The sequence below is a fragment of the Columba livia genome, chromosome 7 (assembly GCF_036013475.1).
Source record: "Columba livia isolate bColLiv1 breed racing homer chromosome 7, bColLiv1.pat.W.v2, whole genome shotgun sequence".
Classification (NCBI taxonomy): Eukaryota; Metazoa; Chordata; class Aves; order Columbiformes; family Columbidae; genus Columba; species Columba livia.
The window spans coordinates 38,165,877-38,180,265 of NC_088608.1; the positions used below are offsets into that span (position 1 = coordinate 38,165,877).

Sequence of the window (14,389 nt, forward strand, 5' to 3'; positions counted from 1 at the left end):
CTTCAGTCTTCAATATACATATCATGTGTTTAACAAATACCACATATTTCAGGCAACTAGGATGCAATTTACTCCTATAGCCCCCTCTGCCCCCTGTCCCCAGCAGCACCATCCGTTTCCTTCTCAAGTTAAACACACAGATCTCTGCAGGGTAACTCGCAAGCAGTAATATTTGAACCTGATCAAATCCCTTCAATGCAGATGGCAGCATGTGACCTCATTGCAACTTTAGTGCTCAACTAAAAAAGGAAAATAAAACACACCAAAAACCACCACCACACCAATAACGAAACACAAATGCACTGTAGTGCTTGCAAGCTGACATGCAATCTTGCCAGTAATAGGGCATTTCCTTGACAGGGAACCTTCAGTATGTCCCCTGTATCTTTCTGTAGCTTTGTCTAAAAAGAAAGCCTCCCCTACTCTGGTATCAAAACCTTCATGTCACATCAGAAGCACAGGGAAAAGGACTCCCTCGATAAAAAGCTACTGCGTTCTGCCTGACATGAGACGCGCCACTCCTTGTTAGCATCTCATCCTACTGCACATGGTGCAGTAAAGGACTAAGGCTTGTCTAATAGGGACCGTGAGGTCAAAAGTAACTTAGATGGCAACAAAGCCAATACTGTTTTAAGCTTGGCATGGGCACCAGCAGTATACTGGAAGTTGCCTGAGACTAACTGCAAGATCTGGAATGGGGACATTTCAGAGATCTGAAGGACACCCCATTCAGCACTGCGTTGAATTGAGAAGAGCAGAGAAACTTTCTTACCTGGGTTCTGGTTATAAAACGGCCCTCCGTTCATCTGGTTCTGAAGGCTTGTCTGTGATGTGATCGAAGGAGGACGCCGATATGGCAAAGATCCCCCTATTGTTGGGGGGGTGTGTCGAGACGCAGGCCTGTTCATGCTGTAGAACTGAACTGGGTGACCTAGGTTAGAAAGAGAATTGTTTTAGCAAAGGGAAGAGTGATGCCTGCCTTTTTTATATCTGCATTTAAGATTCAAAGGCTGTGAAAGGATTTTGGTTTGGTTTTTAAGACAGTCTGCATCCTAGGAACAGTCAGCCCATTCAGCTGCCAGACTGGCAGGATTCTGGGTGTCCCAACAGCAACACAAACACAGCTCTCCCAACTGCCTCTACTCAACACTGCTCACAAAAGCCAGTAGGAAATACAAAAGTGTCTAAGCTACAAAGCTTTACAATAAAAGAAAGTAATTCCCAGTTATCCATTTTATAATGTATTATAATAACTTCTTGCAAATTTAGTTATTTATAAAACTGAAAAAAATAACACTTCATGGTCCAGCAATTCAGCGACATAGACGTAGAAACTAACTACATGCCCTTTCCACAATTCAAAGTTATTGCCTTATACAACTGCAAACCACAATACTAACTTAGTGCTGCTCAGGAAATATGCAGAGAATCATCTGGGGAGAAGAGAATGTTAGAAACTGCTTGAAGGATGCGATAAATGAAATCGTACTCCAAGACCCTTTTTCAGGAAGCTGCCAATTGAAACAACTCCTTAAAACTCGTTCTCCATTTTAATCACTTCCTGTATCACAGTAATTGACACTGAATCCAAGCAAGACCATTAAGTTATCTTCTGTGTTCACATAAAGTTTTCTGGCCTATATTCTGTATATAAGTCGACAGTAAACTGGATTTGTTATACCCATACGGGTTACTACCCTCCCTAACTATTCCTACTCCATCATTTGCACTAGAAGTAAATTTGAGCTTTGAAGAAAAGAAGGGAAGAAGGGAAGGGCACTGTGGTTGAGGAGACATGCACGCAGGGAAGTAAACAGTGAAAGAGAACAAATGAATGTGCAATTGTTTAAAAATCTGCATTGTTCTCCACTATGTTTTGACTGCTTTGCAAAGCTTCACACTAGGTCAGTAAATAAAATTCAAGCTGCTTGCTGTGTTACATGCTTCTAAAAGCAAATGCATGAACTAGAGATTCACATTCGTCCTGCTTCGTACAGATACGTACGTCTCAAAAAATGCACTTTTACAGATGAGGAAGAAGAACAGTTAAGAAGCAATCCACCCTGTATTCTACATTTTCCCTGATGCATCTTTCCAATGTGTCTATCTCCCTATTACTTCAAGCAGTGGTAGAAATTAGTGGTTATCGGAGAGAAGGAAGGAGAGAACTCAGATAAGAGATCCTTAAAGACCAAAAACTACAACCTCAGAAACTATCCAGTCTCTTCAAATGTTTTATTTCAGAGAAGGCATGCTAGCAACCTCACTAATAGCACAGGGAAACAAAAGATGTTAAAAATATTAAGTGACTCAAAATTTCTCTTATGGAATTGTGAATACAAATTATAGCCATTAAAATACTAATCTCTTCTTGATTTCAACTTGGCAAAAATAAAGAAGCAATATGGCTTAAGAACTGGAGTACTGACATCGCATTAAAAATTGAAAACTGATTGAGGCCCCATATAGCACAGCTCATCTTCTAAACAGGAAAGTAGTTTGGACATCAGGATCCTCTTCTAATACCAACATTCATCACAGTTGAAGCTTCTAATCATAGTCATGGATTCTAGTGTAAGTATTTTCTAACTTTATACAAACCGCAGCACCTTAAACTAAACACGATTTCGAGAATGCTTCTGGCACGCAATGGAATTTTTACTGAAACACCAACACAAATAAACACGTTAACCAATCCACACCATTGTGATTGGCCTCCACTATAATTAAAAGTAACGAGATGTAGGTAAGTGTGTATGAATGTGGCTGTCTACAGATCTTTACAATGCAGGTGCAACTCCTCAGCAAAAGCTGACACAGTGTCAGGGTTAATAAGCACTACATGCTGCAACTTCAGCATATGGCAAAAGGAAAAATGTAGGATGATTCTATAAGCATTAAAAAAAGCGAGTTGCAATATACACCATAAGTACCACCTAATAATACAAAACGCTTTAGTACTATTCCACATAATAAAAACTTGTATTTTACCTGACACTGAACACACTAAAATCGCCCCTTTTATCAGTTCATTGAAAGGAGAATTGTCATTTGAAGGCACTGGGTGAGACAAGTCACATAGATTATACTTTGCTGGATGCACTTTTTTTTACTCCGTTACTGAAAGGGAATAATCAGACTCAGAACTATCAGTGCTGGTTCCCCACAAACATAATTATTCTAGGAGATCTCAGTATCCAAATCACAATAAAATGATAATATAATAAATAATTATATCAACGTAAAAAAATATCAAATTAGAAAATTAAATTATTGCTGTTTGCGAAAGTAGCACACCTTGAATTGTCTACTATAACCATGACCATATAGTTGGGCATTACCAGGTATTTCCTAGGTATATTTAAAATAAAGAAGCCCACTGCTCCTGACGTGCCTGTGCAAAGCCTTGGATGGTGACTGCATCTGGGCTCACCTGCCCAGCAGCTGCAGCAGACACTCACCTGCTGAGGGTGTGGAGGAAGCGGCGGGGGGAGTTGGAGAGGTGAAGCCATCAGCAAGGGGCTGCGCTCCCGCAGCAGCAGCCGCAGCGTCTGGGGCAGCGCAGGAAGGGGCAGGAGCAGGAGGAGCGGGGGCAGGAGCAGAGGTAGCAGGAAGGGGAGAAGTGCCAGCCGAGCCAGCTGGGGCTACGTGAAGAGAGGAGGAAGAGGTGGAGTTAATAAGGAGATCTGTTAGCGAGGATCAGAGACAGCCTTTGAGTATTCAGTGTTAGCTATTTATTAGATGCATAGTTTTTGAGAATGCACGAGGAAATGAGAGAAAAATTGAGCTGTTAAAGAAAGACGCATTCCTACGTAGACAGTAAATTAGGGTAAGCAAATCCATTTCTTCTTTCAAGGTCTGAAGGGAACAATCCAGAATTTTTCACTGAAATCCATTACTTGTCTTTAGCTTTTGTACAAATCAGAAAATATACACAAAAGCCAAAAAAATTCCAGTTCTTTGGTTCAGAAACATCATGTATTCCAGATTGCATTGCAAGCCAGCTATATGCTCTTCTTCACTGAAAGGGCTGAGCAAAGGAAAAAGGAGTACTAATATCCCTTCTTAGCTCTGGCAAGACTGGGGCAATTACATCCAACAAGTGTCTTTTTGTGACAAATCAGGTTACGTTTGCATTAATGTACTAAAGATTTACTCTGTGCCTGCCTCTCATTTCATCTCATTTTCTAAAAGCATGCTTCTACATATCTGCATGAACAGCCCATGAAAAAAAAAATGTATTTGCTTAAAAGGATAAGGGGGAAGCTTCCCCAGCCCACTGAAAAAGGTGGCGTGTCCTGCCTAGTCACATGCAGCCAGCCAGGCAAAACATTCTGACAAACAAATTCTATAAAAGAAGCATTAGAGCACATCAGACACTCCCCGAAAAGATACTACTTGATTCAAACTCATACTATCAATAGCAAGCAATTTTCGAGGCTTGCATGTTTCTGGATAACGAACTTTGAGACTTCTCTTGGGGTTTCTTCAGCACGGTGTTTAGGAGACTTGCAAACGCTTAAGGTTAACGCTGAGTCAGAAAGAGGAACAGCAAGTTTGCATTTACCTGGATAGACACTGGGAGGAGATGGTGTGGGAACAGCAATAGGAACACCCACACTTCCACTGCCACTGTTCTCTCGACTGCTGCTTCGACTGCTCGGGTGGCTCCCTCCGCTACTGCCACTGCTGCTGCAAGGAACCACAACAACCCGGCCATGAACACGCTGCTGGGCATGCTGAAACCTACGATCCCTCACACAGCATTTTACTAATTCAGAAAAGTCACAGGGAACAAGAGAAAAGAAACAAGGATGGTGCGAACCTATATAAAGCTTAGTTTTACTAAGACCCTTCACTTTGTCTACAACAAAACAGGTTTTTCAGTTAGTCTTAGTGAACTTGACCAAAAATGAACCATTACTGGAACCTTGTTCCAAAGCATGTCACTCCAATACTGTTAACCCCCTGCTGAGCAAATACTGACCTTTCTCCTATAACTTATAAAATGCATAGACTGTTTAGACTCTGATTTATATGCTTTCACATGAGACTACTGAAATCTAGAAAGTGTAAGACAGTAAAGTCAGATTTTCTTCTATTTTAAATCCATCTGTTTTAGCCTTCCCCAAGTACTTATGATGTCTAAAAAGTAAAGATTTCAGGGGAAGTATTGAAACCTGTCACATCACAAAATTCCTTTTATCCTAGAAAAAAGGCAAGCCTTTTGCAGAACCTTTGGTAATACACTTCAGCTGTACTGTTTGAAGTACCAGTATCCTCAAAATACTATGCTTTTTCAGCTACTCAATCTATAAACATCAAAGGCTGTTCAAACAAAAATGCAAAATATAAGCATACTATGTAGTCCTTCAACATCTAGGAGTCAAGTTGTGTACAAAGTCTTTTCCCAGTTTTCTAAGCATTTCATAAAATAATATCACAATCTACCTACTTGAAAGATGTCGTAATTGTAGTAATTCATTAAGCACCATAACCAAGTGATGGCACCGAAATTAAGATGACTAGAGGATTAAGTGCAGAATCTTAACATGATTCACTATTCGGGTTTGATTTGAGTTCATTCTCATGATGCCAAGTGATGTTCTCAGTCCATATAATGAATTAGCAAGCTTCACTGAGAGGTGCAGGTGCATTTGATATTTCTCATAGCATTATTTGTCCATATGCCCATCCAATACTAACCCCACTTTGTAGAGGACTACACTGAATACCTGTATGTGCGATTCCTCTGGTTCACAGAAGCGGTTCTAACAGGGCTCTGCTGAGACGGAGCCATATTGCGCGTTGGACTAGGCACGTAGTCGTTGGGGACCACCGGAGGACGTACCGGCTCCAACGTACGGTAGGGAGAGTGACGCCTACACGAGGACAAGAACATTTCAGAAGCAAATCAAGGTAATACCACATCTTCCTAAGGTCAAAGTCAAGTTCACAGACTTAATAGGAAAGTCCTTTTATCACACACAGCACAAATAATGAACAGTGCCACATACTAATTTTCCAGTTGTTTAGCACCACCTGTCAAAGCCACACAGTTAATGAGTTTTTACTCTAAAGCATGTCGTTGTAAGTGTTCTGCAATGACAGAAAGGTTCCTGTTGGGAAAGGCTGAGGATGTCCACTGACTTCCAGCAAAAACGTGCTAACTGATATATTAAAGACACGACCAGTATGAGAGGATGTGGATATAACAGTGCCTGACCTTTGCAAATGGTTAAAACAAAAAAAAACAACACCAAAAAACTCCACACTGCAGAAAAATAAAATCTTCCCTTTTTCCCCTTCTGTTCCCCAGCGCTGTTTACACGTTCAGTAACTGCACGTACCCAATGGTTCCTTTTCCTGACATGGGTGGACTTGGTGGCTTCTGGGTGGGTGGTGTTGTACGAGGCAGCCCACCCATCTTCATATTCTGTGTGCTGACCTGCAGGACAGAACGGGGAGAAGAACAGCCTTTGCTCAGCCCAGCTGCTCGGGACAGATGCTGAGGTGCCTTCAGCAATTCACTCTTAAGGAGGGGAAGTTTTCAACAAACAAAAGAATTGAGAGGCCATGCATTTTATAGGCAATTTCCACTCTGCTAGAAGTCAAGAGTTGCGCTCAAAGGACTCTTTATTACACAGGGGTTTTTAAAAATTGTATAAACAAAAAGTGAATTTGCCTTTCGGCTTTCACATAAAGATGAATCACTGACAATACAGACACCATGTCTAACTTGGTTAAACCTCCCAGTCATCTCTGGAGATAAAGGCAGTTATTTCAGATTGCACTACAGTGCTAAATTTGCAAAACTATTTTTGAACACTTCAAAAATACTAAGGTTTATCTAATAGGCCACAATTTAATATAATTCATATAAAAAATGGAGAAGTCAAAGTAATCTTTAAATATGATCAGTTAATGTTTTAATGTTTTCACAGTATGATAATATTTATTGTAAATATTATTTATGTATATTTAAATATAGTGAGAAAGCTACATGGAGAAAAATACAAATATGTACTTTTCCCCCCACCAAATCTGTAGCAATTTAATCTCTAGGAACTGATGAAGAAATGAAATGAAATTTAGCAGTGATGTAATGTAATTGCGGTTGTCCCCTCCTCCTCTTTCAGGTTAAAATATTAACAAGGTAACTGTAATATAATTTAACTTCTTTTAAAAAAGTCATCTGCATTCCTGACTGATCAGTCTAGGAATCATAAGCACTTGTTACCAATGTCGGCACTTTGCTTATCTGTACGGTCAGCCAAGCATAACTCTCTCCATGCAGTCACTTTACAGGAACCGTGACACCGTCTTCTGACAGGTCTCTGTTAAACAGCTTTGATTTATGAATGCTCAGACTGCTGCTGAGACACACAGATATCCAACAACCCTCCATAAGTGTGCTTCTGTCCCCTTTTCTGTTCCCGTCATCCTCTGTTTCAGCGTTTCTGTAAGTCTTGCCTACTTTACCCACCTCTCATGTAAAGAAGGCACACTGATCAAGGCAGTGAGAGTATTTGCAAACATAATTAAAGGCAAATTACTCTTTTAAAAGTTGACTATACGACTCACTTAAAAGCCTGGCAATGTTTAGATTTGTGAATTGAAAAACATAGAGAACAGCATAGAGAGTAATATATTCAGTATTCTAATCCACCGAAACTTGCTTCCCCGGCTCTAAATAATCCCAGTGCTATGACATTTTCGATCTGCTGGGAGGAAAAGAAAACCAAGTGTTGGAAGGGGTATTTTGTCAAATTCAAAACCAGATGTTTGGATTTAGGGATTTAGTTGTTCAAGAGTACCTTGTAAGGTCTATTTAAAACAGTATTATTTTGCACAGCATTACAAAGTCCTTTAAGCCAACTCTAAGCAACAAGAAATCTAAAGTTAATTCAAGTGAGGGACGAGGTAAGCACTGAACTACAACTACTTGAAGGGAAGAGGGAAAGTGTAAAATGAAGTATATTTTATTCTATACACGGAACGTTAAGAAATAGCACAAAATCTGATTTTTTTTTAAAGTTGCAGCACCCCTTCTATTTCCTCTTTCATTAAAGACGTGTTTCACTCACCAACCTACTTGACTTGTCTAAAAAACCACAAACAAAACCCACCACCTTACTTAAACACTTGCTGCAGTGACACTTGCTATATTTCAAACAGCCCATTAAGCCCAGTAGGGCAGAGGTCTGGGTGTCTTTAGATGAGCAAACTCACATCAACCTGTGCACCCCTGAACAGCCCATTTAGACGTTTTAACTGACTACATTATTGTTTCTTACCAGATGATGTAATCACTTCACAGTTAACATAAATTCCATCTATTTAACCATGAAAAAGCTTATGTTTCGTATACACTGCGAATAAACACACCCTTGACTTCGGATGGGAAGAAAGCTTTACAAGATGTGTCTGAAATAAAACTGATCCTTTCTTAGCCAACAAAACTTCTGTCACAAAGAAGCCATTCTTAAAAAAGCCTAAACTGAAAGATGGGGAAATGCACTGACAGTAAGCTGAGGTTCAGGCTCTTTGAAATGACTTTTCAACATTGAAAATGAAATATTGAAAGAGCAAGTAATAAAGTCTACAGGGCTGTCTTCAAATCTGACAGGATTGATGGTTTAAGATTAGCTACTCTAAGTGAAAAAAGGCGATCTGAGTAACTTCCCCTTGGACTTACGGCCAAATAATCACAGAACAGAAATGAAGAATATAAAATTATTCCAATAGTTCCCATCAAAATGGACAGATCTGTGGAAATAATACCATGAAAGACACTAAAAAAGGTTACAGACTGCATTCATGGAAATAAAAATAAATAATGTGAAACTAGACAAGTTGCAACTTCGGTTGAGACGCAAACATCGTAACATTTCCAACTGTCCCCTTCTATGACGACTTCCACCAGGAGGAGAGGGGAAAAGGAAAAAAAAGTAGAAAAAAAGGAAAGCCATTTATATCTCCCCTTGCAAAACTTTATTGCCTTTTCCATTTTGCACGTATGGTTGTAAAGATAGTTTCCATGCACAAATCCAAATCCTCATCCACACACACATCCCTCGTACAAACACCTACAATCCAAAGCAACCACTAGAACTCAAGGTCACATCTGCATTTGTTGTCAAGTTTCAAAAATCCATTTTCTGGAGTAAGTCAGAATTTGCCAGAAGTTGAACTGTTTAGATGACGTTTCCCCTATCTCCACACAGCTGGAACTATCCAGATGCAACTGGTTTTAATTAGAGGGTGAAAGCAGAGCAAGGCATCTGGCTGCTGGTTTGACTGCAGGACCCCACAAGCTGGGCCTGGTTTGCAGTTCCGAGTTTGAAAATGCTTTTAGGAAAACAGAGCCTGCAACCAGAAACACAAAGGAGTATCTCTGCCTTCGCTCACAACTGCCAAAACAGCTAACCAAAAGAAAAAAAAATAAGAGGGGCAGTAATGATTTGGGCACAAAGATCAAAACAACCTCCAACAGCTGCCTGTTCTGAGAGCAAGAAGCCAACCCTGTGAAGAGCCAAGTCGTGCACAGGCTCGATGCAGAATGCATGCAGGGATTTTTCCAATTCTTTTATTTGCCTCTTCCCACGGAAGCAAAATAGCACAAAATATCACCAACTGAAATTACATGGTGGAACACCAAATAATTCTAGGGAGATCTCGGATTTTTTTTTTTTTCCTTTTACTGGATGCCTTGCAGAAGCTTTTCATATGTGAATTAGCAAGCACCTGCACTACAGAAGTAAACATCTTCTACCGAAGCTACAACTTGGTCAGCACTGGAGCTGGAATTTGAAGTTTTGCTGAGAGAAACTACATAAACAAAATAAGCAGATTGAGCTTTTTTAGCACTCCACCACATAAGCAATTTGTAGTGAAATAAACTGGTTGAAACTGAGAAATCCTGCAGTTCACTCAATTCAATCCTTGGGAATGTTTTCATGAGCAAAATAATTCTCTGGATGACAAGTGCAGAAATACACAGTTGGTCAGATAAAGGAGCTGATCATCAGATGTGCAAACACTATTTGCACCAATGCACTGTGTATTTTTGCAGCTGTAAGACACTGTCCTGGTTTTGTTAAAAAACAAGTTTCTCTGTTAGTGGATTTGCCTGTCAGCTAAAGCTTCATATCAGCTGCATTTTCCTGGAGAACCAGATACATGTTTTGGTAAACACAGCAATGGAATGTGAAGTTATTGATAAGCATGGATGGACAGCTCGTGAGAGGGACAACGAGAAACAGGTGACCAAAAACTGACCAACTGTGTATAACATCCCATTCATGTGACACTTCATATAAAAGTGGGAGATCACGAGGATCTCGTCCCTTTTCCTTATGGCCGACATTAGGAGAGGACCTTGCTAGTCGTCCCTGCGAACTGAGGCCTAGTGACAGACTGAGTCCAGCTCCGGTTGGCTGCAGAGTCCAGTCCAGGACTTCGGGTGCCGGCTCTGCAGTTGCTGGGACTTTCAAGATTGGTTTTGTACATTTTGTATTATTTTCTCTATTCTAATTAGTAGCATTAGTAAAACACTTTTAATTTTTCCAACTCTATTCTCTCTGTCCTTCTGTCCCTCCCAATCACCTGTCCTGAGTGGGAAGTGGGGAGAGGGAGGGGTAAAAGGGGGAAGCAGTTGGGGAAAGGAGGTTAACAATACATCTGCCAGGGTTTTATTGTGTCCCCGCAATCTAAACCCTCAACAGACACCCACCTGCAACAAAGACTTCAATCCACATTTTTACTCTTCTGAAGAACATCTCATTGTCAGTTCAATTACCAAAAGAAAAATGGGATTTTTTTTCCCCTATAATTCTGAATCCCAGATGTTCCACACAATCACAGCTCAGGAGGAACTACTTTCTAAAGCCAAAGTTGGACTCAGCCCAGAAATTTTTATGTGGTGCTTTATAGTCAAACTGGATTTTCTAGAACTTTCAGGATGTCAAAAGAATCCTATTTTGCCAAAACTCTAATAAGAAAAAAACATGGCCCATCAGTGACTGCAACAAAGAAAACTGAGTTTGCAAGTTATGCTTTTAAGATCATTAATAAAACCATCATCCAACATGAACGGATGCCCAGAATAAGGTATATGTGTGTGCAGACAGCGTCAGGAAGGAGAAATATTTTGCAATTCTCAAATAAAAAGCATTTAAACACTATGTGACTTGAAATACTGTACATCACACAGTCATATAAAAATAAATTTCAAATGACGTGAGAAATCTCTCGCTTATGAAACATTTTCTATTGTGATCAGATGTGCTACATACACTTAAATACCTTAATGAACGTATCACCCGGCCAATGTCATAGGGACATCATTGGGACATCTAAAGTAGTACCTGGGTTTACAGGCAATCTTTTCAGGAATGAGCACGACTTTCTGTAGGATTTCTCCAGCCATCGAAAATATTTAGTCATTAAAAATATTTCACATCAACTTGGAACTTCATTTAATTAATATACCCATATTACATATTAGTATTCTATGTTCTAAGATACAGTTCCCTCTTTAAAACTGTGGCAGCTGCTACTAAAAAACTTTTGTAGCCTCTTTCCCCAAGCCAGTTGCACTTCAGGAGGATGATGATCTCACAATACTCAACAAAGGCTATAACTAATGTGCTATGAACTCCAACATACTATCATATAACTTCACTTAACTGCTTGTCTAATTTATTTTATGATTTATCTTGCTCCTTCTGCAGCCACTAAGGCTACTAACATTTAAACCTCTTCAAAATCCCTGAGAATTTGACCTGCTTCAGTCTGAGTTCTTTGATGCACTATTTATTTAATATTTGACTAAATAAACCACTTAGCTTGTTGTTTAAAGGTTAATATTTTACACAACTATCAAATTTGTGACAATTTCCATAGGAGTGCCTCTCAGTATTTAAATAGCACTAGCAGTTTCTGAAAAAAATCAAGGATACTGCAACTTTAAAAAATAACATACAGATTTGAATTTGTTACACACCTTTGGAGCCCATTATCTGAGCAATCTCACACTGAAACGTTCATCTCAATTAAATAATAACTTATACCGCATATAGGATAAAAAGACTATTACACAGGGGGAGGCTCATTCAGCCACTAGCTATTCACTGTATCTTTTTGTCTACACAAGGTTAGCACAACATTTTTCCCTTGTAAATGATCTGGTAGATGTGCTGAAGGCAGTCGATATTTTGCCACAGAACTTTTAAAATGAGCTGTTTCAGCTTTGTTACATAAATACATCAATTCATATCACAAAATGTTTCTCTGCAATGAAATCATTCAACGGAAGGTCTGATACACAGGAGGGAGAACAGACGTTTTGTTAAACAATCAGTAACATTCTTACTCATCATCTCCCCGTGTGTAATAGTCTCAGAAGAATAAGAATGGAAATCCAGCCCTGGGGTTTCTTACCTTAAATCTAAGCAACCACTTAATGCATAAATGGAGCAAATAAAAGAGGTAAGGAAAAAAAGCATTGAAAGGTTAGTTGGAACTTCAGGATATGAAGAGAAAGGAAAAAGAAAGAAAAAAGTTAAGCTTTCAGCATTAACAAAATAATGTATCAGTAGATCATAGAAAGAGTGATTAAGGCAGAATGTGTCATGAACAAAAGATTTTCAAGCTGAAATTTTCAACATACATTGATCATTAAGCCTTTACATTAACACCTTTAAATTAATGCTTGTATAGTGTTTACTCAAGTTCTTAGAGTGCTAACAAAAAATCAGCTTCTTTTAGAATGAAACATGAGATGTAGCTGGATTAACTTCAGAGATTAGTTTATTTGAGCTGTCAAAGAGTAGCCTTATCAATACCCTGAGTTCATTAAAACTGCTACACGCATTAGCGCATTTACAACTAGCTGAAACAGAAGCCTCTAGAATATTAAGCTAATACAAGTTCTTTCCTAGACAGTGCTGTTAGTTAACTCTTACCCTGATGCCATGAGATCTCTCTTGAACAAAGATCAAGAGCAAATCATGACGTCGTGGAAGAAGTAGAGCACTCTATATGGATACGGCACCACACATCAGTATTTTCTAAACTACGTCTTAAGACATTAACCAACAGTGAAATCTTATTTTAAAACCTTTTTGACATTAAGTCCTACTTCTTATTGGCACAATACCACATACTTTCTTTCCTCCTAATATTTTTTTTCAAAAATACTAGTCCTTCCCATTTGAATAGTTTCATCTGTTTTCAGTTCAGCTAATCTAAATGTGTCATCACATTTCTTACACCTTTTGTAACACCGAACATTAAATATGCAGAACCTCAACTGTGTGACTCCAGAGTGACTACTCTGTTTCATCCATTTAAATCAAAAATAGACCCAAAAGTATTAAAAAAGAAACATATCCTGATTTACTAGAAAATCACCTATCTTTGAGTTTAAAGTTCCACAGAGCTATTAACCAAAATGGTCTCTGCTTCACACAGCAACGCTGGGAAACCAGGTTCCCCTGTACTGGCCAAAGTGGACAGGGTTTTTGTCATCTTCTTGACTAAAGAACTCTTGGGAGGGATGAACAGATCTGAAGACTTGGTAACTCAGGAAACATTTGAAAAGCTTTTGCGGCATTGTAGCTTCAGGGAAGGAAGATGAGGAGGCACTGCTGGAGTGACAGAGTGGCACTTAAATTCTCACCTATTAAGAAACCGTATTGTAGAGCACCTTTTCCTTAAGATGGTATCACACTTCTGAATGGAACAAACAGGTGCTCAGGTGCCTAAACTACTTCTCTCAACATAGCATTCTGGATTTCTTGGCCAAGGACACTGCGTTTTTCTCCTGTAACATTCTCTGATCGGTTTGCCATCTCCCAGGGGTTACACTGAATGCTCACTGCATACTGCATTAACTCTTTGATTGCCTTGACAATGCATAACTCTGGGTTCAAGTACTAGAGGAGAAGCCCCATAGCAGAAAAAGTAGGAGGACAAAGAATGCAAACTCAGGCACCCTGATGATATCTGGAACTTTAATGCTATTTGAAGGGAAAAGTGCCACAGGTCAAGCAATAAAGAGCTATAAATAGGGAAATTTAAAGCTCCTATGCCTTTTCTTTTTTTCTTTGCTCTCCAGCAGGAGATCTAGTAAACTAATCTGTAGTTACTCAAACAGAACAGGTTCATAAGGACAACTGGTCACTTTCTCATCAGCAAGAATGGTTCATTCTTCTGTGCTGAACACAGGATTAACCTCATTGGAACTGATCTATGGATCTTAGTGTTAAGGATAGTATGATTTCAAGTTCTCTGCTTACTGTTTCACAAGTACACAATACTTATTCATATTCTAGATAAATTGAGTACATTGTAAATATCATTTGTAACATGTTTCAAGCATATC

General features: G+C 39.2%; 1 protein-coding gene across 20 annotated transcripts in view; it reads right to left on the reverse strand.

The window, feature by feature from the left end:
- ABI2 (abl interactor 2) overlaps positions 1-14,389 on the reverse strand; it is a 61,191-nt gene that overhangs the window by 11,708 nt on the left and 35,094 nt on the right. For 4 of the 20 annotated variants that reach the window (XM_065069965.1, XM_065069955.1, XM_065069952.1 and 1 more), the window contains 5 exons: positions 6,351-6,448; positions 5,736-5,882; positions 4,568-4,692; positions 3,462-3,644; positions 773-931 (listed from right to left, as the gene is read on the reverse strand). In XM_065069965.1, the coding sequence (XP_064926037.1) occupies positions 773-931; positions 3,462-3,644; positions 4,568-4,692; positions 5,736-5,882; positions 6,351-6,448 (712 nt within the window). Of the gene's footprint in view, positions 1-772; positions 932-3,461; positions 3,645-4,567; positions 4,693-5,735; positions 5,883-6,350; positions 6,449-12,444; positions 12,463-14,389 lie in introns of all 20 variants that reach the window. The other 16 variants (XM_065069963.1, XM_065069962.1, XM_065069960.1 and 13 more) reach the window with 7 other exon arrangements.